The 24,873-nt window shown below is 40.1% G+C and overlaps 1 protein-coding gene across 1 annotated transcript in view; it reads left to right on the forward strand.

The window, feature by feature from the left end:
• pcca (propionyl-CoA carboxylase subunit alpha) overlaps nucleotides 1–24,873 on the forward strand; it is a 372,170-nt gene that overhangs the window by 172,664 nt on the left and 174,633 nt on the right. The window contains exons 15-16 of the mRNA XM_072578057.1: nucleotides 12,100–12,168; nucleotides 15,486–15,561. Of these exons, the coding sequence (XP_072434158.1) occupies nucleotides 12,100–12,168; nucleotides 15,486–15,561 (145 nt within the window). The remainder of the gene's footprint in view (nucleotides 1–12,099; nucleotides 12,169–15,485; nucleotides 15,562–24,873) is intronic.

Raw genomic sequence — 24,873 nt, forward strand, 5'->3', positions numbered from 1 at the left:
GGTTTGTGGTGATGCCATTTCCTGTTCGTTTTCTGAGGGGTTGATAGATGGTATCTAGATCTATGTGTTTGTTTATGGCGTTGTGGTTGGAGTGCCAGGCCTCTAGGAATTCTCTGGCATGCCTTTGCTTAGTCTGTCAGGATAGATGTGTTGTCCCAGTCGAAATGGTGGCTTTTTTCATCTGTGTGTAGGGCTACGAGGGAGAGAGGGTCGTGTCTTTTTGTGGCTAGTTGGTGTTCGTGTATCCTGGTGACGAACTTTCTTCCTGTTTGTCCTACGTAGGGTTTGTGGCAGTCCTTGCATGGAATTTTGTAGATGATGTTGGTTTTGTCCATGGGATGTACTGGGTCTTTTAAGTTTAAGTTTTTGTTTGAGAGTGTTGGCGGGTTTGTGTGCTACTAGGATTCCGAGGGGTCTTAGTAGTCTGGCTGTCATTTCTGAAACTTCTTTGATGTATGGTAAGGTGGTTAGGGTTTCTGGCTGTTTGGTCTGCTTGTCGTGGTTTGTTCTTGAGGAATCTGCGCACTGTATTTTTTGAATATCCGTTCTTCTTGAATACAAACCCGCCAACACTCTCAAACAAAAACTAACAAACTTTGGACAAATCCATGGACAAAACCAACGTCATCTACAAAATTCCATGTATCTTTCAACCCCTCAGAAAACGAACAGGAAATGACATCACCTCAAACCCCAGGAACCCCATCCAGGAGAAATATATAAATAGAAAGCAGGAGACAACAGCTTCGCTTCACTTGGAGGTTGCCACTGATGATGATACCTAGCCAGGTAATGAAATGTCTGGATATCAAACATACAGCTCAGCGAGCAAACCTACACCCTAAATCTCAACCTGAGCTACAAACCTTTGCAAACCTTGCAAAAAATTGTGTTGTTTGCTGAATGGCTTTTGATGAAAGCCCAAATTATCAACGTTTATTCAAATACAATCAGTACTGACTTAACAGGGCAATGTGAAAGCATTACAAAACCCTTGGTTTATTTGTATGAAATGAAAACCACAGAGGCTGGAAATAATCAACAAGTCTGGCAGCATCTGTGGAGACAAAGTTACCTTTTTGTATTGAATATGACTCTTCTTTATCAGTTGAATACATTCATATATTTGAATATCGTCATATATTTAATTGAACATATAGAACATAGAACATTACAGCGCAGTACAGGCCCTTCGGCCCTCGATGTTGCGTTGACCTGTGAAACTAATCTGAAGTCCAGCTAACATACAGTATTCCATTCTCAACTATATGTCTATCAAATAACATTTGAATGCCCTTAAAGTTGGTGAGTCTACTACTGTTGCAGACAGTGCATTCCATGCTCTTGCTACTCTGTGAATAAAGAAACTACCTCTGACCTCTGACCTATGTCTATCACCCCTCAATCTAAAGCTACATCTTTTCATGCTAGCCATCACCATCTGAGGAAAAAGGCTGTCACTGTCCACCCTATCTAACCCTCTGATTATCTTATATATCTCAACTAAGTCACTTCTCAACCTTCTCTCTAATGGAAACAGCCTCAAGTCCCTCAGCCTTTCCTCATAAGACCTTCCCTCCATACCAGACAACATGCTAGTAAATCTCCTCTGAGTTCTTTCCAAAGCTTCCAGATCCTGAGGTTGCTGAGGGAGGCGAGAGCGGAAATAGAACTATTTCTATAAAATTTATTAAAGGGAATTTATCACATATATAAATAGAATTTGGAATTCCAAAATGGTCATCCTACTTTATGATTCCCGTTGTGGTCACTGTAACATTGGCATTAGAACTTAACAATTCTGATCGATCACAACACTGATCTTAATAAATTTCTCCTAATTAGTACAGTATGTTTGTGGAAGCTTGGTTGCAATTTCACATCTGCCAAGTGGACACAGTCTAGCCTCAGTTTAATAATTGCACCCCAAGTGGAAATTGCAGACAGTCACCTTCAAACTTTATAGAGTACCTTTCTGATTAAAAAAAATGCTTTAATGAAAAATGTACAGCAACTGCTTTTCTCAGAAGGATGGCAATGCAGGAAAACTTGCTGTTTGCCACGAGATAAAATCATGTCAAACCTTTTGCCCTTGCAAGTTTTACAATTTGCAGTTTTTTAAAGCATGCAACCTGTTGAAAGTACAAGTGATAATGGACATATTCCACCCCCTACTGTTCTTGTCCCACCAAAGCCTCCTTCATTTAATGTTGCAGCAGGAGCTTTATGTAATAACACTTATGCTTGTAAGACATCAGCATAAAGGAAAAAAAAACAATTAAAATGCCTTGAATGTTATGCTCACTGCTGTTATTTGCTGTTGTGAATGTTGCATGTCAGCTAAATGGAGCAAGGAACAGATAACGTGATTGGGTGCAGGGGAGTGCACACTAAGCTTTGTCTATCATTATTACAGAGAGCAATCAGATTGATGCCAGCGGGATCATAGATGCTGTTGACAGCTGTAATTATGCATCGCCATGGTGATCACTTTTGGCCTGTCATGGAGGCCTATAAGCCCCCTCCCCCTGCAAAGATTTAATCAGATTGTTCTGTCACTTGTCAGGTAGACAAGGCAGACTGGGAGTAGTGCTTAGGGGAGAGGTGAATAGAAAATGAAGGGTGGGGAGATGCCTGAAAGCTTCACGTTGCTTGTCAAGGTACCAAAAAGCAGAATTTTTAATTACACTGGAGGCTCTGGAACATTGCTGAACAGATTATGTCGAGTGGAATTTGACATTTGTTCTGCTCATGTGTTATCTTCATTCTGTTCTATATCAATAAAGTGACAGTTATTTTTCACGTGAGGTAATTTTGACAAGTAGCTGAATGTACAATATGTTTAAGTTTTTCATAACGTGTCGATCATGTTCAGTTTTTTTCACATGTTAAACTGTAGAATTATGGTGACCGGTTGGACTAGATGCAGATTTTTACTTGTGACGAATGTTGAAGCAATTGCTCCAACAAACAAGCCAATGAAACTTATTAGTCCTTTTAAATCCTTTTTTTATGAGAATGAAAAAATGTTTTTATCCCTTTGATAGTTGTGGGATTCATTGCAAAATTCTCCAGCATCCCTTTCTATTTTTGATTTGTGCCTTACCACTCATTCTGAGAAGGAAAGAATGGGAAAGTTAGAAGTGTTGGCGTGTCTGTGACAATTGGCCTTGTTTGTTTTGCTCCAAAGTCTGTCATTTGGGATCTCTGCTTGATTTTTCTTAAACTTGTAGTTATTCCCAGAGCGAGTATCTCTTGCACGTTCCAATACTATATGGTTATTACGCCAGTCAGGCCAAAACTGTCGGTGAAAATAGCTTGGCAAGGCACTAAATTTAAACATTGAAAAAAAAACAAAGAACTGTGGATGCTGGCAGTGTGAAACAAAAACAAAAATTGCTGGAGAACCTGAAAGTTCTGATAAAGGGTCGCTGGGCTTGAATTGTTAATTCTGCTTTCACTTCACAGATGCTGCTGGACCTCCTGAGTTTCTCCAGCAATTCTGCTTCTGCCACAAAATTTAAATATTAGTAAGGGTATTTTTTAAATTTTAGAATTTAGCAGGAGGTATTAACGTAAGCCAAGGAGTCACTTGTAACATTTTCATTTTTAAATCAGGTTTTTCATATCTGCTGTGTGATAGCAACTATTGCAGAACACAGTGACAAATAAAATTAAAAATATCAGTAAGTGAGGTGTAAGAAAGGAGCCACGAATCCATGTTGTTTGTCCACAATGCAAAGGCTTTACAATAAAGTTTCAATCATGGAGTCTGGGAAAACTATATTGAATATCAATGTTTAAAGCACAGTGATTTCAACAGGTGGAAACGTGTGAGGTTGAATCCATTTGGGTGGAAATTAGAAATTCTAAGAGGAAAAAGTCACTGATAGGCGTAGTCTAAAGGCCACCAAATAATAACATTATATTGGGGCGGGCAATAAACAAAGAAATAACTAATGCCTGTAAAAACGGTACAGCAATTATCATGGGGGATATTTATCTTCATGTATATTGGTCGAACCAGCTTGGTCAGGGTAGCCTTGAGGAGGATTTTGTTGTGTATATCCGTGATAGTTTTCTTGAACAGTATGTAATGGAAGTGACGAGGGAGCAAGCTACCCTAGACGTGGTCCTGTGTAATGAGACAGGAATAATTAATGACCTCATAGTTAGGGACCCTCTTGGAAAGATTGATCATAGAATGGTTGAATTTAGAATACAGCTGGAGAGTGTGAAGATAAAACTCAATACCCAGAGTCTTGTGCTTGAACAAGGGGGCCCACAATAGAATGATGCAGGGCTTGGTGAAAGTAAACTGGAAACAAATATTTTATGGTGGGACAGTTGATGAGCTGTGGAAGACTTTCAAAGCAACTTTTCAAAGTGCTAAGCAAATGTAAATTCCAGTGAAAAGAAAGGATTACCCCATATCTATCATGGGTGTCTAAGGAAATAAGGGAGGCTATCAAATTGAAAGAGAAGCCATACAAAGTGGCCAAATAGAGCATTAAGCTGGGAGATTGGGAAAACTTTAAAGGTCAACAGAAAGCCACAAAAAGAGTTACAAAGAAAAGTAAGATAGAACATGAGAAAAAAAAACTAGGACAGAATATAAAGACAGATAGCAAAAGTTTCTATAAATATATAAAACGAAAGAGTGGCTAAAGTAAATGTTGGCTCTTTAGAAGATAAGAAGAGGAATTTTGTTATGCGATATGATGAAATCGTCGAGGTATTGAACAGGTATTTTGTGTTAGTCTTCACAGTGGAGGACACCAATAACATGCCAGTAATTGACAAAGGTAGATGTGGACCTGGAAACAATCATTATTACGGAAGATTTAGTGTTGGGCAAGCTTATGGAGCTAATTATTGATAGGTCTCCTGGCCCTGATGGAATGCATCCCAGAGTACTAAAAGAGATGGCGAGAGAAATAGCAAGTGCACTGGTGGTAATTTTCCAAAATTCACTGGACTCTGTGGCAGTCCCAGCAGACTGGAAAACAGTAAATGTGATGCCGCTGTTTAAAAAGGGAGGTAGACAAATGATGGGGAATTATAGACCAGTTAGCTTAACCTCTGTAGTGCAGAAGATGCTTGAGTCTATTATCAAGGAAGAAATAGCAAGGCATCTCGAAAGAAATTGTCCCTTTGTGCTGATGCAGCATGGATTCATGAAGGGCAGGTGATGCTTGACAAATCTTTTGGAATTTATGAAGACATTATAAGCAAGGTGGACAATGGGGACCCAGTTGATGTGGTGTACTTAGATTTCCAAAAGGCCTTCGACAAGGTGTCGCATAACAGGCTGCTGCATAAGATAAGGATGCATGGCATTAGGAGTAAAGTATTAACATGGATAGAGGAGTGGTTGACTAACAGGAAGCAAAGAGTGGGAATAAATTAGTGCTATTCTGACTGGCAATGAGTGACTAGCGGTGTGCTCAGGGATCGATGTTGGGACCACAATTATTTACAATTTATATAGATGATTTGGAGTTGGGGACCATGCGTATGGTGTCAAAGTTTGCAAGTGACACTAAGATGAGTGGCAGAGCAAAGTGTGCAGAGGACTGTGAAACTTTGCAGAGGAAAAAAGATACATTCAGTGAGTGGGCAAAGGTCTGGCAGATGGAATACAATGTTAATAAATATGAAGTCATCTGTTTTGGTTAGAGTAACACGAAAAAGGATTATTACTTGAATGGTAAAAAGATGCAGCATGCTGCTATGCAGAGGGACTTGGGTGTCCTTGTGCATGAATCACAGAAGGTTGGTCTGCAGGTACAGCAAGTAATTAGGAAGGCAAATGGAATTTTGTCCTTCAATGCTAAAGGGATTGAGTTTAAAAGCAGATAGGTTATGCTGCAGATGTACAGGATGCTGGTGAGGCCATACCTGGAGTACTGTGTGCAGTTTTGGTCTCCTTACTTGAGAAAGGATGTACTGGCACTGGAGAGGGTGCAGAGGAGGTTCACTAGGTTGATTCCGGAGTTGAGGGGTTTGGCTTATGAGGAGAGATTGAATAGATTAGGGTTATATTCATTGGAATTCAGAAGAATGAGTGGGGATCTTATAGAAATGTATAAAATTATGAAGGGAATAGATAAGATAGAAGTAGAGAGGATGTTTCCGCTGGTAGGTGGAACTAGGACAAGAGGGCATAGCCTCAAAATTAGGGGAAGCAGATTTCGGACTGAATTGAGAAGGAACTTCTTCATCCAGAGGGTTGAAAATCTATGGAATTCCTGGCTCAGTGAAGTAGTTGACGCTACTTCAGAAAACATTTTTAATGCTAAGATAGATTGTTTTTTGAACAAATAAAGGAATTAAGGGATACGGCAAGTGTGTGCATACGTGGATCTGAGTCCACGAAAAGATTCACCATGATCTTATTGAGTGGCGGAGCAGGCTTGAAGGGCCAGATGGCCTACCCCTGCTCCTAGTTCTTATGTTCTTACTTTCTTTCAGTTGGGGATATGACAAATTGATTTTTTGAAGCTTTTCCTTGAAGAACGATTACAGCTAAGGTTTAATTTAATGTCAACATTTGGTCAGGGCATGAGCAATTTGGATATAAAACATTTTACGTTGACTACTTTTCATCCACCAACGCAGGGAGCTTTAGGAAGATACTAACAGACTCTCAAAACAATGATTAAGGGGTATCTTAATGAGGCTTGGGACAAAGGATTAGATTTGTTCTTGTTTGCTACCAGAGATTTTTCCAAATAAATCTACTGTGTTTAGTCTATTTGAATTGATCTACATTCTCGAGATAAGTGATTCATTAAAATTGAGAAAGATGATGTTTTGAAGGCAGACAGATGAATCTTCAATGTTGGATATGAGTCCTTTTTCCAGGGAGCGAGAGAGACAGAGACACAGCAGAGTTTAAAAACCCTCACAGGCATAGATTAAATAATGCTTAAAAATGTGTTGCTGGAAAAGTGCAGCAGGTCAGGCAGCATCAAAGGAACAGGAGAATCGATGCTTCGGGCATAAGCCCTTCTTCAGGGCTTCATGAAGAAGGGCTTATGCCCGAACGTTGATTCTCCTGTTCCTTTGATGCTGCCTGACCTACTGCACTTTTCCAGCAACACATTTCTAAGCTCTGATCTCCAGCATCTGCAGTCCTCGCTTTCTCCTAATAGATTAAATAATGGGCAGACTGACATGCTACAACAAGAATGCTTCAAACAGAAGACAAACTGTTTGTGGTCAATCCGGCATGTTGGACCTTTGGAAGTGAGATTCAGTGTTCCATACAATGTAGATAACAAAGTTAGTAAACTCACTTATCCACTAGGTGCTTCTAGATGCAGACAGAAAAAATGATTTTGTCATGTGTTGAAGCAAAATTAGAGGTGAGGATGGAGATAAGAAGGAGCTATTATAGCACATTGTAAGCATATTGAGGATGACAGACTAGGAATGAACTAACTGGAAAGAGAGATAGACAGTTCACAAAGCAAACTTCCTACAATTTGACTAGCCAATACTGAAGTACTGGGATAGTTAAACACTATATTTTTGTATTTGGAGAAATGAGAATGGGAAGATCTTTTCAGATTACTTAGGAAGTTCAATGCACAGATATACCAGGATTTATCATGTTAGCCAGAAATGTTATGAATGTGGGAAAATCAATGCTGATAAAACATCATGCTCATTGGTTGAACCCAGAAAAAAAATACAAGCTCAAGACTTACAAGGATGTTGCCAAGGTTGGAGGATATGAGCTATAGGGAGAGGTTAAATAGGCTGGGGTTGTTTTTCCTGCAGCGTCTGAGGCTGAGGAGGGACCTCATAGAGGCTCATTAAACCATGAGGGGCATGGACAGGATAATAAGACAAGATCTTTTCCCTGGGGTGGGGGAGTCCAGAACTAGAGAGCATAGGTTTAGGGTGAGAGGGGAAAGATATAAAAGAGACTTAAGGGGCAACTTTTTCAAGCAGAGGGTGGTATGTGTATGGAATGAGCTGCCAGAGGAAGTGGTGGAAGCTGGTACAATTGCAACATTTAAAATGCATCTGGATGGGTATATGAATAGGAAACATTTGGAGGGATATAGGCCGGGTGCTGACGGGTGAGACTAGATTGGGTTGGGATATCTGGTCGGCATGTACAAGTTGGACCAAAGGGTCTGTTTCCGTGCTGTACATCTCTATGACTCTAAGTGGTAATCAAGATTCAGTACATTTCATTTAATCTAGTGAAAGCAATTGGAGTTCACCAGTGGTACTGGTCCCTAAACTGGATGGGTTGACTAGATTATCTATACATTACAGAAAGTAATTACAGTAACATAAACAAATTTGTATCCAATTCCTTGTTTAAGAAAATGATATTGATAGGGTTGACAGTGCTTTGTTTCTTTCTAAGATTGAATTTATTAAGAACAGCCCATACAAAGTAAATAAACTTACCCAAAATGTGACTGTATAAATTCTAATGTATACTATAACAGTTCAAACTGAGAATTTAGGAGAAATTTGTTTTTTTTCTTCCCAGAGAATTGTTGAGATTATTAGCATAAAAACATTTAAGTGTAAGGGAGATAAGAATCAAACACAGAAAATGTTGAAGGAATTTAGCAGGTTTGGCAGCATCTGTGGAGAAACAAGAGTGAACATTTTGTTCCAGTATAACTCCCCTTCAGATTTGTTTTATTTCTAGTATTTTGGTTTTATTTAAGGATAAAACGAATATGCTTTTATTCTATTAGTTAGATTAGGAGGCTTGAGTGGAGTAATAATTATCAACTGGTTGGTCTGAATGCTTAAGTAAATATACAGGAAGGAGTCAGCAAACCAGACATGAATATTGGTTAAATAGGTCATGTTAATTGACTTTGCAGAAATGTTTAACAGATTAAATAGAAGAGAATCCATCAATATTAACTGATAGATTCTCTTAAATTTAATCTGTTAAACATTTCCAACAATTTCAGTTTTTGCTTTTTGCAAATTTGAATTGATGTGGAAGTTAAAATTCTGAGCCAGAGAGAGCTGCGATCATATTTGGAAAATTTATTCAAACTGACAATCCAAGCAAAAATTGGTTCAAACTCTGCTTACGTTTAAACACTGCCCAGGAAATTGGTAGACTGCATTTGAATTACATTCCATTTAGGTTCAAGCCTTAATGTGAAGCACTTCTGGAGTTTCAATTTTTTTAGCTGCAGATATGATTATCACTGTTGCATCACAGTGCTAGGGATGCAGGTTTGATTCTAACCTCAGGCGACTTATCTTTGGAATTTTCACATTTTTCTCATGTCTGTGTCGGTTTTCACCAGTACTCTGGTTTCATCCCACAGTCCAAACATGCAGGTCAGGTGGATTAGCTATGGTAAAGGTGGGGTTACGAGGATAGTCTGGGAATGGGGTTCTGGCTGGAATGCTCTTTAGAGGGTCTCTGCAGACCCAATGGGCCAAATGGCCTTTATCTGCACTGTGCAGATTCTGTTCTTTGTGAGCGATTGAAGAAGTACTGGTAAATACTATTAAAGCTAAGAATCCTTTGTCATACCACGAGTCACATCAATGTCGATTAATGTCAGAACTCTTTGGGTTTAAAAATTCCCCAGCATGAATCCAACAACTTATTAATCAAGTTGTAATTAAAGTGCTTAACTTTATATCACATCTTTTAAATAAACTATGAATAACACCTGGGAAGAACATGTTCAAAGAGGTGATTAAGCATTGCAGTTACCTGGCTTAATAATAAGTCTCACCAAGAGTGAATTTGCAGCATTGTAGAGGGCCGGGGCAAGTGTTGTCACAGATGGGCAGCATCCACATCAGGACATTAACTCAGTGGTTAGCACTGCTGTCTCACAACACAAGGGACTCGGGTTTGATTCCAGCCTAGGGCAACTGTCTATGTGGAGTTTGCACATTCTCCCCGAGACTGCGTGGGTTTCCTCCGGGTGCTCCGGTTTCTTCCCACAATCCAAAGATGTGCAGGTCAGGTAAATTGGCTGTGCTAAATTGCCCATAGTGTTCAGGGATGTGTAGGTTAGGTGCATTAGTCAGGGGTAACATTCAGAGCAGTAGGCTGTGGGAATGGGTCTGGGTGGGTTATTGTTTGGAGGGTTCGTGTGGACTTGTTGGGCTGAAGGGTCTGATTTTGCACTGTAGGGATCCTTAAAAAAAAAACTCCATCTCACACTTTGCAAATAGGACTGATGAGGGACTAGCGTGCATTCTAATTGGCATCTGAAACTTCTCTGTTTGAACCCATCCATTCCCTACCCCACCACCCACCACCACCACCAACATGAATCTTTTGGAACTGATGTAGCAATGATGCTGTTATTTTGAATGTGGCTCGATCACTTCACTGAATTTTACTTAATTAGTATTTAGATTGAGAAGAATTGTGGAAAACTTGCTCTTTGCCTTTGATAGATACTGAATTTTCATTACATATATCATTTTCCTCATTTCATGAGTCAAACATAATTTCAGGGGAGCCTGCTGTTTGCTCACACCCACAGAAATTTGGAAAATGAAACAATTTTGTGAGGTGTTACCACAGTCAAACTCTCAGCAAATTATTTTAATGGAACATGCTCTCTCCAGTGATGTTTGATCACATGAACAGTGCAGAAATAGCTATATTCTAGATTGTACCTGCCCTGGGAGCTTTGATGGGACATTGAAGAAGAATTTTAACTCTGTATCAAACCCCATGCTATACCACCTTGGGAATCCTTGATGGGAGAATATAGTTGGAGTTTTACTTTGTGTCTAACCCCTGTGATATTTACGGTGGGAGTATTTGATGGGACAGTATAAAGGGATACTTATTCTGTATTTCACCCATCCAATACTTGCACTGAAAGTGTTTGTTGGGACAGGATAGAGAAAGCTTTACTCTGATTGAAAAACGTGGATAGCTTAATCAAGTGGGGAAAACTGAATGGACTAAAGGGCTTTTCATGTTCACCATGCTTTGTGTATTCCTAATCAACACACTGAACATCAGAAACTGAAACTGAGGGGCCACAATACTGGATAAGTAAGTTAAAATGACCTGAAACTGGTGTATGTGTATTCTAAACTAACACGAGTCACTTGTACAGCTTGCTGCGTTGAAAATAAAGACATCTTTGTAGCAGGCTCTGACTGCAGCAGACCTGAAAAATCTACATTTAAATCTCCCTGGACAATCCCCTAAATTAAAATATTAAAAATGTGAGCAGGCATTGCAGTGACCATCTTGTGTGTGCCTCATTGCAGACAGATGTGCTGCTGCTATTTATTATGGAGGTTTCTTTCCCAGGTGAAGATCTGTGCAAGTTTCTTTCGGGTTTATTTTGTCACAGTGTTGTTTCTTGGAACCCTGCTGTTCCAACAGCTTAGACTTACTTTTTGTTCTTGAGATTCCTGGGATGATTTTTATCTGTCTTGAATATTTTGATTCATTTTAAAATACTTTGAACATTGTATCATAACGTGAGCAATTTAATAAATACTTACGCCCAGGAACAGCTCATTTTAAAAAAGATTTTGTAGAGATAATCCCAGTATAATTTTAATGAACTCAAACTGATAAGAAACCAGAATTTACAGTGTATTATCTTTCTTTTTGATAAACCAAACTCCTGTGACTGGAGCTAGGTTAGAACACACATACATCAGTTTCACGTCATTTTAACTTATTTATCCAGTATTGTGGCCCCTTAGTTTCTGGTGTTCAGTACGTTGCTTAGAAGTACACAAAGCATGTCATATAATATGACAAGACTGTTTCATAGAACTGAGGGTAGATGGCTAGTAGGTGATGGAGGAAAGCTGTGTAAACAGTCGTTTCTCTGGGGGAATTACATGAATAACTGTTGTACTGTTAGAGTGAAAATAATATGGGAATATTGAAGATATGTAATGTATGCTGAGTGAATGAAAATACTTCAACGTTCACCAGACTGAAAGCTTCCATTAATGGAATGCTGGTAATACTTTGCATTGCGTTTATTAATATTGCAACATACATTTTTCTAATTGGTGTGAAGATGTTATGAGACCGTGGTAAATGTTTGAGCAAGTGCTTCAATCAATTTGAAGTTGTTTTGTCTTTACCAGGTCCGAATTGACAGCGGCATTCAAGAAGGAAGTGACATCACTATTTATTATGATCCAATGATATCAAAAGTTAGTACATTTTTACTTGTTTCTAATATATGACTTTCATTAAGGAATTATTGTATGTCTTGTACAAGGCATTTGTGATTGTTTGGTGCTGGAACTACAGCCCTGGTGCTGCTCACCACCAACTCCCAGCACGAATAGAGCAGCCCAGTCATCTCCAGTCTTAGCCCAGTGAGGCCCTTCCTGACCCAAGCACAGTGGCCCTCGCCGACCCATCCTGAGCACAGTGGCCCTCGCCGACCCATCCTGAGCCCAGTGAACCATATCCTGATCCAATCACAGTTGCCCCACTATAAAACTAAAATCACAAAACTAAAAACTAAAATATGAATAAGTATGGAAGAATTAGAATATGAGAGAAGGCCAGCTAGAAATATAAAAACCGATAATAAGAGTTTCTATAAATATTTTGAAAAGTTAACACAGTGAGCATTGGTCCAATAGAATGAGAGTCTGGGGAATTAATAATGCAAAATGAGGAGATGCCAGATGAATTGATTGCAAATTTTTCACAAGTAACAAATAGCATCCCTTAAGTCAGGAAATGGAAGGGAAAGAGGATCAGGAAACTGCTATCACGTGGGAATTGGCACTGAGCAGATTGTTGGAACTGCAGGCTGACCAGTCCCCCGGTCTTGGTGGACTTCATTCAAGAGCCTTAAAAGAAGTAAATAGTGAGATAGTTAATATGTTGGTTCTAATTTTTTAGATGTTCCTTGATTTGGTGAAAGTTCCTTTATATTGGAAGAAGGTGACAGTAACTGAAAAGTGAGGGCGATAGATAACAGAAAACTGTGGGCCTTTTAGCTTAACAGCACCCATAGAGAAAATGTTAGGAACTACTTTTGAAGCAGTCCGCACGAGATTGAGCAATGACAAGTCTGTGATGCCCTTAGATGTTCGGGACTGCACCCATGCTGCACTGAATGGATCAGCATGTGTCTATCCTACACCACCAGCTGTGGGTAAATTGTTGAACCCCATTTGTGAGTAGGGATTGGGAATTGCAAATATTTCCCATGAATGAAGAATTCCCAGTAAGTGTGGGTCATAAGCTTGCTTTGATTAAGTCCCTGCCCTTTCTACTTATGGTCCTAGCAGGGCAGTTAGAAAAAAGCAAGTTCGTCAGGTGGGGTTAATGTAGATTTTGAAATGGCAGACATGTTTAGTCAAGTTAGTGGAGTTCAATCAGGAAGTAATATGCTATGGATGAAGGAAATTTGAACAAGTGCCATACCAAAGATTATTGTGGAAACTGAAGGTTCATAGTATAGGGCATAATATATTGGCATGGATAGAAGATTGGTTAGTCAACAGGAAGCCTCAGGGACCAGTGTTGGGACCTCAATTTTTGCAATATTTTTCATGACTAGAATAAAGACATTTAAAGCATGGTTGTTAAATTTGCTGATGACATGAAGTTGGGTAGAAAAGGAATTTCTAAAGAAGACTGGTATGGAAGGTGCTAGCTATGAAGAGAGGTTGAGCTGGTTAGGTTTATTTTCAGTAGAAAAAAGGAGATTGAGGAGGGACCTGATTGAGGTTTACAACATCATGAAGGGTATAGACAGGGTGGATAGAGACAAGCTTTTTCCCAGGGTGAAGGATTCAATAATGAGGTCATGCTTTCAAGGTGAGAGGTGGAAAGTTTAAGGGGGATACACGTGGTAAGTACTTCACACAGAGGGTGGTGGGCATTTGGAACGTGTTGCCAGCAGAGGTGATAGAGGCGGGCATGGTAGATTCATTTAAGATGCGTCTGGACAGCTGCATGAGTAGGTGGGGAGCAGAGGGATACAGATGCTTAGGAATTGACCGACAGTTTTAGACAGTACATTTTGATCGGCTCAGGCTTGAAGGGCCTGTTCCTGGGCTGTAAATTTTCTTTGTTCTTTAAGACCTGAGAGTATAGTGGAATATTAATAGATTAAATCGGTGCACAAAGTTCCGACAGATGGAGTATAAATGGGAGAAACATCAAATTATTCATTTAGGCAGGAAGAATAAGAACAAAAAGACATTTTCTAAATGGTGAGAACTCTGAGATATAGGGAAATGAGGATGTCCTTCCAAATGAATAGCAAAAGGGTATTGTGCAGATACAGCAAGCAATTCGACAAGTTAATAGAATGTTATCATTTGTTGAGAGGTAATTTGAAGATCAAAGTAGGGAAGTACTGCTTCGCTTGTACAAGCCAACATTTGGATAACTGTAATGTTCTCCCTGTTTAAGGAAGGATGTAAATGCTTACGAAGCAGTTCAGATCAGGTTTATGAGAATAATCCCTTGAATGGTGGGGGTGCCTTTTGAGGAAAGCGTGATCAGGTTAGACTTGTATCCTCTCGAGTTTAGAAGAATAAGAAGTGGCAAGATTGAAACATAAAAGATCCTGAGATATCTTGACAGGATGGATGTGGAGAAGATGGTTTCTCTTTTGGGAATTTCAGGATCACTGGTTTAAGAAAGGGAGTTCCCATTTAAGAGAGAGATGAGGAAAATTTTTTTTTCCCTCCAAGGATCTTGTGTTTGGGAACTGTTTTCCTCAAAAGACAATGAAGCAGAGCCTTTGAATATTTTAAAGAGGGGATGGATTATTGATCATCAAGGGAATGAAAGGTTATTGGGGGTAGATGGGATTATGGGAGTTGATATTATAACCATGTCTGTCACAATCTTCTTAAAGAGAGGAGCATGTTTGAGGGGTCACATGGATAACTCTATTTATTCATATGCTGCTCTCCACCACCTCCCAACACCAAGATCCCCCTTCTTTCCTGCCCTTTCCTTCCACTCTTTCTGGCCTCCCCTTACCAACTTGACCCTTGGGGAGACTCTGACTTGTCCGAAGGGTCAGATCCAGGCTGCATGTTCCCGCTTGGTCTTGCTGCAGTACTGAGAGTACTCCTAGTATTGGCTGGAGAGCTGCTGGCCTCTGATAGGCTAGCAGCAATTGACATGGTACTTCCTGTTTTTCAGGGTCAGAGGTCTACATCTTTCTTAACTGGCAACTAATCATCAAAGGGCAATGAGAGACTTGTCATTGCTCTGAACTAGGTCTATATGGATGCAATGTAAAGCCATTATAAAAATAAAGATAAAAATTGTAAAACACTGCACTCATTGTCAATACATTCCTTTGTTTCAAAGTTCTTAAATAGAATAAGAAGCAAATAAATAGGAAGTTTGCAAATATGCAGAATATAAATTGAATAACTAATATTTTGATATCTTCTGGTCCCAAAACTTCCACTTTTGTTCCTTATCAAAAATATCAAAGCGCACATACTTACTGCTTACTTTGATTGCTCTTCTTTTTCAGTTAGTTACGTATGGAGGTAACCGTGCAGAAGCATTACAGAGAATGCAAGAGGCACTAGACAATTACGTAATTCGAGGTAACTAGTGGAAACCTGGCATGTACTGAAAGAGAGAGAAACAGCATGAAAACATAGTAATTAAGCCAAATGAAGTAAATATTTCTTACCAACTCTCTTTTTAAAACAATGTGCTATGAAATCTCAAACCAATTAAGTCAAGATTGTTTGTGTGTTGAACTCCAATTAGCCTAGGGCCTGTTCTTTCTTATGTGACTTGTTTTAGCATTGGCCTTCTGAATTAGCTTTGAGGCTTTTAGGTGGAGATGTTTATTTGGCTCACTAGATATCCCAATGTAATTTAGACATTTGGCACTCTTGTTATTCTTTACAAACATCATACTCGCCTAAATTGTGTTGGTATTCCAGAAATTTTAAACTGCAGTTTCTCTTTATAAAACATTCTAATTTTATGGAGAACTAAATTTAAGGAAAGAAAGTTTGCAGCAAACGTTTTAAGGGGTAGGGTGAGAGTGTTTTTAACAGAGAGTAGATAGATTATGAAGGTTTTCAGTGGACAGGTGTGACTGAGATTTGATGAAGCGATTATCCTGGAATTTAATTAATGTCTTAGACAAATAATTTATAGTTTGATCTTTACGCAAATGATCTGTGGTCATGAATTAGTATGGAATTCGAATTACTCTTGTTGCTTGTTTGAGTATCAAAATACATTTATGGGCACTGAGCCAAGGATTGATATTCCAAACAAATGAACAAAGCTGCAGATTCTGGAAATCTCAATTAAAAACAGTAAATACTGCAAGTACTCAGCAACATCTCTGGGGAAAAAAGGTCACCCACTTGAAACATGGCTTGTTTTTTTCTCTCATTAGATGCTGCTTGATTTCCTGAGCATTTTAAACATTTTCTTTTATTATTGGAGCTTCACGTTGAGTTTGACATGATAATTAAGTGTCTGCATACGTTCTGAAATTTCTTACAATTGTTTTTTCTGTTGTTATTCTCAAGCCTTAATCACCATCAATTTCAAAAAACTAAAATGGAATGTTTTGAATGTTTGTACAGTTTGGGAAGAGAGACAAATTTTTTGAAACCCCAGGGCTAAAGGTTAATAAAATATTTCAAATTTTATATTTCAAATGGTTGGGAAGCAGATCTCAAGATTATTACAGTGTTTACCACTTGCTCTAATCCTAGTTTAACCCAATAGCTATTTGCCTTTACCAAAGCACCAGTTGTAAAAGGAAGGTTTAAAATATACTTTATGCACCGTTTCATTCATTTGGTTCAGTATATCACTGACTTTTTAAAGGACCTTTTATGTTATGGCTGGATCCAACCACACCTTCCCACAAATAGAAGCATTTTAGATGAGTTTGTCCTGACGTTATTGTAAAGGTATCAGCTCCTTAAAGCTGCTCAAAGTCTCCACTGCCTTATGTAGATATTAATATTGCCAATAGCAACTAAAGGAGGCTTGCAGTTATGGTGTTCACACTCCTAAACAGTAAATAAGGCAGTTCAGAAAATGTATTTTTATAGCACCTTTAACATTGCAAATGTCACAGGTTCAGCCCTGGAGAGTAATCAAACAACATTTAATGCCAAACCACAGAAATACATATTTAGACAAGTGACCAAAACTTTGGTTTAGGGCCTAAGTTTTGAAGAATACCCTAAGGGAGGACAAAGTGACAACAAGTCTGAAAGTGGCATTTACAGAGTTTGGGGTCCAGGAAGCTGAAGTATAACCCTGACACAACATGGTACATGTTAAGACTCTTGGATATTTCAATGAGTGCTCATTTGCTGAGGACCAAAATGAGAGCCTTGGAACAGTCAAGTCCTGAGCTGTGGATGAAGATTGCAGCAGGAGATGTGCTGAGCTGAGGATCTCTCCCATGCAGGACACCTGTAGCTTTGGCCTTTGTAATTAGTAATACCAATAGCTGTTTCCATTAAGTATATCTCCCAGCAAAATCCTCTGTGTTTGGTGAGCAACTGTACTTCCAAGAAAAAATTCTCATTGTGCAGACGGCATATTGATGCAAAAGAAGTTTTGAACAGGTCAACAAAACCAGCTTGTAGAAGTTTGTGTAAAATTTCATCAAGCTTTCCAAGACCTGGCTCAGTTTAGTCTAAAAACAGTGAGTGAGAAATGAAGTGAATCATATGTATGTCACTAACTTTGAAATGTTCAGAATGCCATCCTCTGTAAAATGTGCACAACATTGCAGTTAGTAACAGATAACAGTTTACATAGTAACATAAGATCAATATCAATGTGTCAGTCGATGTGATTTTATTGATTATCTTATTACTAGCTTCTCTATACTGAGCACTGAGTATTTCCACTTTCAGAAAGAAACAATAACATATTTTCTTGCCAAACTTTTACCAGTGCAGTTGTTACTAAGTAAAGAATTAGGGTTCTTTTTAAACTGTGCTGTTTTATTTTTACTCCACAAATGGGCATTGATTTAATAGGAAGAATTCACCTTACTTTCTATAGCATAGTACCATGGGATCTTTAATGTTAACAAAGACCTTCATCTGAAATCTGGCATTTCTAACAGTGCGGTCCTCTCTCTGTACTGCACTGGAGGGTCAAGTCTAGATTTTGTGATCAAGTCTCTTGAGTGGTATTTAACCAACAACCATCCAAGACGGAGATGAGGCTACTATCACTGAGGTACATGACACTTGGCAAGCCACTGAGGAGAAAGTGAGGACTGCAGATGCTGGAGATCAGAGCTGAAAAATGTGTTGCTGGAAAAGCACAGCAGGTCAGGCAGCATCCAAGGAACAGGCGAATCGACGTTTAGGGCATAAGCCCTTCTTCAGGAATGAGGAAAGTGTGTCTTGGCAAACCACTATCTACTGTTGCACTGCCAAACACTTTGCATATCTGGAAAGGCACCCATTTCATGAATTGGAACATGGTATATATTGGGATTCTTTGCTTGATGTTTTCGCACTCACTTTGCAACTACTTGAATGCTCACTGTCATCTCTTTTTGAGTATTGTCACCTAATTCATAGTGCTTCTTTCTTATCTTGCCTGTTAGTGCAGGCACAAGGCCAGGTGGCCTGTCATGTTTAGCAGCAATGAACAGTCAAGGAAATAAACATGTTGCTGTATGGAACACTGTTAAACCAACACCGCATCTATATCAAGTGTTAGCAGCTTACTTGGCAAACACATTGAATGTGCTTCAACCAAATGGCCATGTCTCAGCATTTAAGGGAAGAATTCTTAGTCAAGTCCATAAGACCGTAAGACGTACAAGTGGAAGCAAGGCCATTTGGCCCATCGAGTCCACTTTGCCATTTAATCATGGTTGATGGGCGTTTCAATTCCACTTATCTGCACTCTCCCTGTAGCCCTTAATTCCTTTCAAGATCAACTTCAGTACAATTTCCACTAGATGAGTGAAGTGCAGGGATGCCATCTGAGACTGGTACAGTTGGGAAAAGGAGCGAGTCAAACAGTCAGAGCAGGCAGGGACAGAGCAGAGTACAAGGTAGGACTGATAAATTAAACTGCATTTACTTCAATGCAACAGGCCGAATAGGGAAGGCAGGTGAACTCCGAGCTTGGTTAGGAACATGGGACTGGGCTATCATAGCAATTACAGAAACATGGCTCAGTAATGAACTGGCAGCTTCATGTTCTAGGATAAAAATGCTACAGGATGGATAGAAGGTGGGGCAAGAGAGGAGGGGGCGTGGTGTTTTTCATAAGGGATAGCATTACTGCTGTACTGAGGGAGAATATTCCAGGGAATACATCCAGGGAAGTTATTTGGTGGAACTGAGAAATAAGAAAGGAATGATCACCTTACTGGGATTGCATTATAGACCCTCCCCAATAGTCAGAGGGAAATTGAGAAACAAATTTGTCAGGAGATTAAGAATAATAGGGTGGTTATGGTAGGGGATTTTAACTTTCCATACATAGACTGGGACTGCCATAGTGTTAAGATGGAGAGGAATTTATTAAGTGTGTACAAGACAATTTTCTGATTCCGTATGTGGATGTATCTACTAGAGAAGGTGCAAAACTTGACCTACTCTTGGGAAATAAGGCAGGGCAGGTGACTGAGGTGATGGTGGGGCAGCACTTTGAGGCCAGCGACCATAACTCTATTAGTTTTAAAATAGTGATGGAAAAGGACAGACAGTTCTAAAAGTTGAAGTTCTAAATTGGAGAAAGGCCAACTTTGACGGTATTAGGCAAGAACTTTTAAAAGCTGATTGGGGGCAGATGTTCACAGGTAAAGAGAGGGCTGGAAAATGGGAAGCCTTCAGAAACGAGATAACGAGAGTCCAGACAGTATATTCCTTTTAGGGTGAAAGGAAAGGCTGGTAGATACAGGGAAAGCTGGGTGCTGAGAGAAAGTGAGGGTTTAGTTAAGAAAAAGAAGGAAGCATATGTCAGGTATGGACAGGAGAGATCGAGTTAATCCTGAGAGTATGAAGGCAGTATGCGTATATTTAAGAGAGAAATCAGGAAGGCAAAAAGGGGGCATGAGATAGCTTTGGAAAATAGGGTTGAAGAGAATCCAAAGGGTTTTTACAAATACATTAAGGACAAAAGGGTAACTAGAAAGAGAATAGGCTCAAAGCTCAGTAAGGCAGCTTCTGTGTGGAGTCGCGGGAGATGGGGGAGATGCTAAATGAGTATTTTGCTTCAGTGTTTACTGTGAGAAGAACATGGGAGATATAGAGTGTGGGGAAATAGATGGTGACATCTTGAAAAATGTTCTTTTTACAGAGGAGGAAATGCTGGATGTCTTGAAATGCATAAAAGTGGATAACTCCCCAGGACCTGATCAGGTGTACCCTAGAACTCTGTGGGAAACTAGGGCAGTGATTGCTGGGCCCCTTGTTGAGATACTTGTATCATCGACAGTCAAAGGTGAGGTGCCGGAAGACTGGAGGTTGGCTAATGTGGTGCCACTGTTTAAGAAAGGTGGTAAGGAAATGCCAGGGAAATACAGGGTGACCCCCGTATCTGCAGGTCTGGTTACCGCGGTTTCACTTACCCGTGGTTTCCCATGACCGGAACATATAAAAGGGAACGTTCCAGCACCAGGGGCCAGGAGGTTTCCGGAAAGGTACCTTTCCAATTGAAATCGTGGGTTTGCTCCTATCCTCAGTTTTGAGCTTCCTCGGTAAGTTCTGGAATGTACCCCCTACGGGTTCAGGGGGACTACTGTATAGATCGGTGAGCCTGACAAGGTGGGCAAGTTGTTGGAGGGACAGGATTTACATGTATTTGGAAAGGCAAGGATTGATTAGGGATAGTCAACATGGCTTTGTGCGTGGGAAATCATGTCTTGTGAACTTGACTGAATTTTTTGAAGAAGTAACAAAGAGGATTGATGAGGGCAGAGCGGTAACCGTGATGTATATGGACTTCAGTAAGGCGTTCGACAAGGTTCCCCATGGGAGACTGGTTAGCAAGGGTAGATCTCATGGAATACAGGGAGAACTACCCATTTGGATACAGAATTGGCTCAAAGGTAGAAGACAGAGGGTGCTGCTGGAAGTTTGCTTTTCAGACTGGAGGCCTGTGACCAGTGACCAGTGACCAGTGGTGTGCCACAAGGATTGGTGCTGGGTCCACTGCTTTTTGTCATTTATATAAATAATTTGGATGTGAACAGAGGAGGTATATTTAGTAAGTTTGCAGATGACACCAAATTGGAGGTTTAGTGGCCAGCAAAGAAAGTTACTTCAGAGTACAACAGAATCTTGATTAAATGGACCAATGGCTGAAAAGTGGCAGATGGAGTTTAATTTAGATAAATGTGAGGTGCTGCGTTTTGGAAAAGCAAATCAGAACAGGATCTATACACTTAATGGTAAGGTCCTGGAGAATGTTGCTGAATAAAGAGACCTTGGAGTGCAGGTTCATAGTTTCTTGAAAGTAGAGTCGCAGGTAGATAGGATAGTGAAGAAGGTGTTTGGTATGCTTTCTTTTATTGGTCAGAACATTGAGTACAGGAGTTGGGAGGTCATGTTGTGGGTGTACAGGCCATTGGTTTGGCCACTTTTGGAATATTGCATGCAGTTCTGATCTCCTTCTTATCAGAAGGATGTTGTGAAATTTGAAAGGGTTCAGAAAAGATTTACAAGGATGTTGCCAGGGTTGGAGGTTTTGAGCTATAGGGAGTGGTGTATGTGTGGAATGAGTTGCCAGAGGAAGTGGTGGAGGCTGGTACAATTACAACATGTAAAAGCATTTGAATGTGTATATGAATATGAAAGGTTTAGAGGGACATGGGCCAAGTGCTGGCAAATGGAACTAGATTAGGTTAGGGTATCTGGTCGGTATGGATGAGTTGGACTGAAGGGTCTGTTTCTGTGCTGTACATTTCTATGACCCCGTGGCAACGCAGTCTTATTGCTTTGTCTGTTATGGTTACAGATGTCCTAAATGTTTGTGTCGCTGGCTGCTTCCATAGATATTGTCAGAGTCTTCACCCAGACAGGAGTGAAGATGTAAAATTCACTATTTCTGAGAATAGTTCTGGTGAATGGAATAAATGCATTTAAAGGAAGGTTAGATCAACAATTGAGAAGATAATAGAAGGATATGCTCATAGTGGTGAGATAAAATAGATTTGGAAATACGTTTGTGTGGAGTACAAGACCTGACATACCCAAATAAGCCAACTGGCTTCTTTGTTTCTGTGCTGTTGATTCTCTGTAGCTCTTTCAAACCTTAACTTTGAAAGTTAATAATTCTCAATGGTTTCCATTGAGAATTCTTTAAAAAAATGGAGCTTGTTTTTGGGATGTAAATGTTACTGATAAGGTCAGCATTTACTTTTCTTCTCCAGTTGCCCTCAGTAAGTTGGTAAGTGAGCTGCTTTTTAAAATAGTCCTTGTGATGTAGGATTGCCCACTGTTAGCAAGGAAGTTCAAATATTTCCATCCAGTGAGGCACAGTGATATTGTTCCAAGTCAGGAATGGATGGTGTTTATTCTAATGTGGGTTGAGACTGCTAAGTTGATGGGGGCTTACTGTATGTTTAGGTAAGACATGGGGAAATCTTCCCCATTGTATTTGGGGAAATCTTCTGAGGACTTTAATCTTGTGGTTTTCAATTATGCCTCATCGTGCTTCACATTCTTCTCAGAAAAACACTGCCTGCCTTTAGACTAGTGTTTCCACTGTTGCTACCTTGTTCTAGAGTCATGGAGATGTACAGCAAAGAAACAGACCCTTTGGTTCAACTCATCCATGCTGACCAGATATCCTAAATTAATCTGGTCCCATTTGCCAGCATTTCGTCCATATCACTCTAAATCCTTCCCATTCATATATCTGTCCAGATCCTTTTAAATGTTGTAATTGTTCAAGCCTTCACCACTTCATTCCAGTTCATTCCAAATACGCACCACTCTATGCATGAAAACGTTGCCCCTTGGGTCTCTTTTATATTTTTCCCCTCTCACTCTAAACCTCTGCCCTCTCGTTCTGGAGTCCCCCACCCCAGGGAAAAGACCTTGTCTATTTATCCTGTCCATGTGCTTCATGATTTTATAAATCTCTATGAGGTCACCCCTCAGCCTCCGATGCCCCAGCAAAATAGCCCCAGCCTATTCAGCCTCTCCCTATAGGTCAAATCTCTCCCTATTGCTTAAACTAATGTGGGCTTTTTGGTTTGGTCTTTACATTAGCTGACATGAAACTTCTAGATTGCTGTTAAATAATGTTTATTGACATACTGTACCTGATAGTAATGTTATAGAGTGACATGTTGTATGTTGCAAAGGTTCCTGCCTTCTAGCAGAGAGGAGTTCATGTTCACCTTATCTGTCCTGGCCCTATATCTACAGTTTGCAGTTCATAGCGGATCTTGCAAATGATGGTGTTCCCATGTGAATTCTGCCCTTGTCCTTCTGAGTGGCGGAGGTGATTGATTTGGAAGGTGCTTCTGAAAGTGTCTTGCTATGGTGCTGCAGTGTGTCTTGAGTAAGTTACTGACTGCTGTCACAGTGCATTAGTGGAGAAGGGAGTGAATTTTAAGATGGTGGATGGAGTGCTAATCCAGCTGGCTGTACACCTACTTGAACTTGATCCAGTGAAGTAGGTAGTATTCCACCACACTCTTGACTTGTGCCTTGTAGATGGTGGACAGACTTTGAGGAATCACAGCACGAGTTACTTGCCACAGAATTTGCAGCTATTGCTCTTGTAGCTATGGTATTTATACTGCTGCCCAGTTCAGATTCTGGTCAGTGGCAACCCCTAGGATATTGTTAGACTGATGAAGACTTTTAAAATAAAAACTAACAGATTGTTTCAGATTGCTTTGCAATAGATTCTGTTTATTTGAAGATCAAAATGAGTCAGATTATCAGAGAAGTGGCAATCTTACACAGATTGCCATTTGAGCCTTATTTTTAATGAAAGGAGAAGCTTCTGAATTTTAAAAAAATCATAGGATGTGGGCTTGACTGGCTGGGCCAGCATTCAACGCTCATCCCTAATTATCGAGAGAGTAGTTAAGAGTCAACCACATTGTTGTGAGTCTGGAGTCACATGTAGGCCACACCAGGTAAGGGTGACAGTCTTACCTAGAACAACACTGTTTCATGGTCATCATTAGACTCTTAATCCCAGATTTTCATTGAATTCAAATTCTGCAGTATCTGAGAGCAAATTCTGTTCAGGCCTCTCTCAGAGATGTGGAGCTGTACTTACATTCTGACAATTCTCTTGAAGTGCTGAACCGTTAGAGGAAGGCAAAACAATGCCCCCTTTGCAGGGCAGTCCACTGCCATTTTCTGAAATTTTCTAGCATCCACTTTGACAGCTGTTTCCAGTCTATAAGTGCATAGTAGAAGTGTGATGTTAGGGTCATGGGAGGGTAGGATTGCCAGTAGGGTAAATGGGAATAAGATGCCAGGTAAATATGTTGCCAGGTGAGTGGAGTGTCAGCTGGGAATAGCTTGGGTGGCATCTAGAGAGGGGTTAGAGTGCCACTGTGCCTGATATGTAGGGTGTCAGCTGGGTAGGATGCCAGATAAGAAGGCAGGAGGCTGCCACATAAGTAGGATGCAGATGAATAAGGGAGAGGATCCCAGTTGAGTAGGGTGTCAGATGGGCAGGGGTTAGGTGTCAGGTGGGTAAGATACCAAATGGAAATAGGTAGAGTTTGCCAGCTGGCAAGATAAGTAATACAGTGGTTAGGGGAGGTTGGAGTGGGTGGGAAAAATCCATGAATACAAGTGTGTGTGCACATGTGTGTCTTTATGTTTGTGATGGGGCTGTGGAGGGTTCAGATCCAGTGAGTGTGTAGGGCATGAGAGTCAGGCTGGTCTGGTCTGGCAAAGAGTGGGAGGACCGTG

This window comes from Chiloscyllium punctatum, chromosome 9, assembly GCF_047496795.1.
Source record: "Chiloscyllium punctatum isolate Juve2018m chromosome 9, sChiPun1.3, whole genome shotgun sequence".
NCBI lineage: Eukaryota > Metazoa > Chordata > Chondrichthyes > Orectolobiformes > Hemiscylliidae > Chiloscyllium > Chiloscyllium punctatum.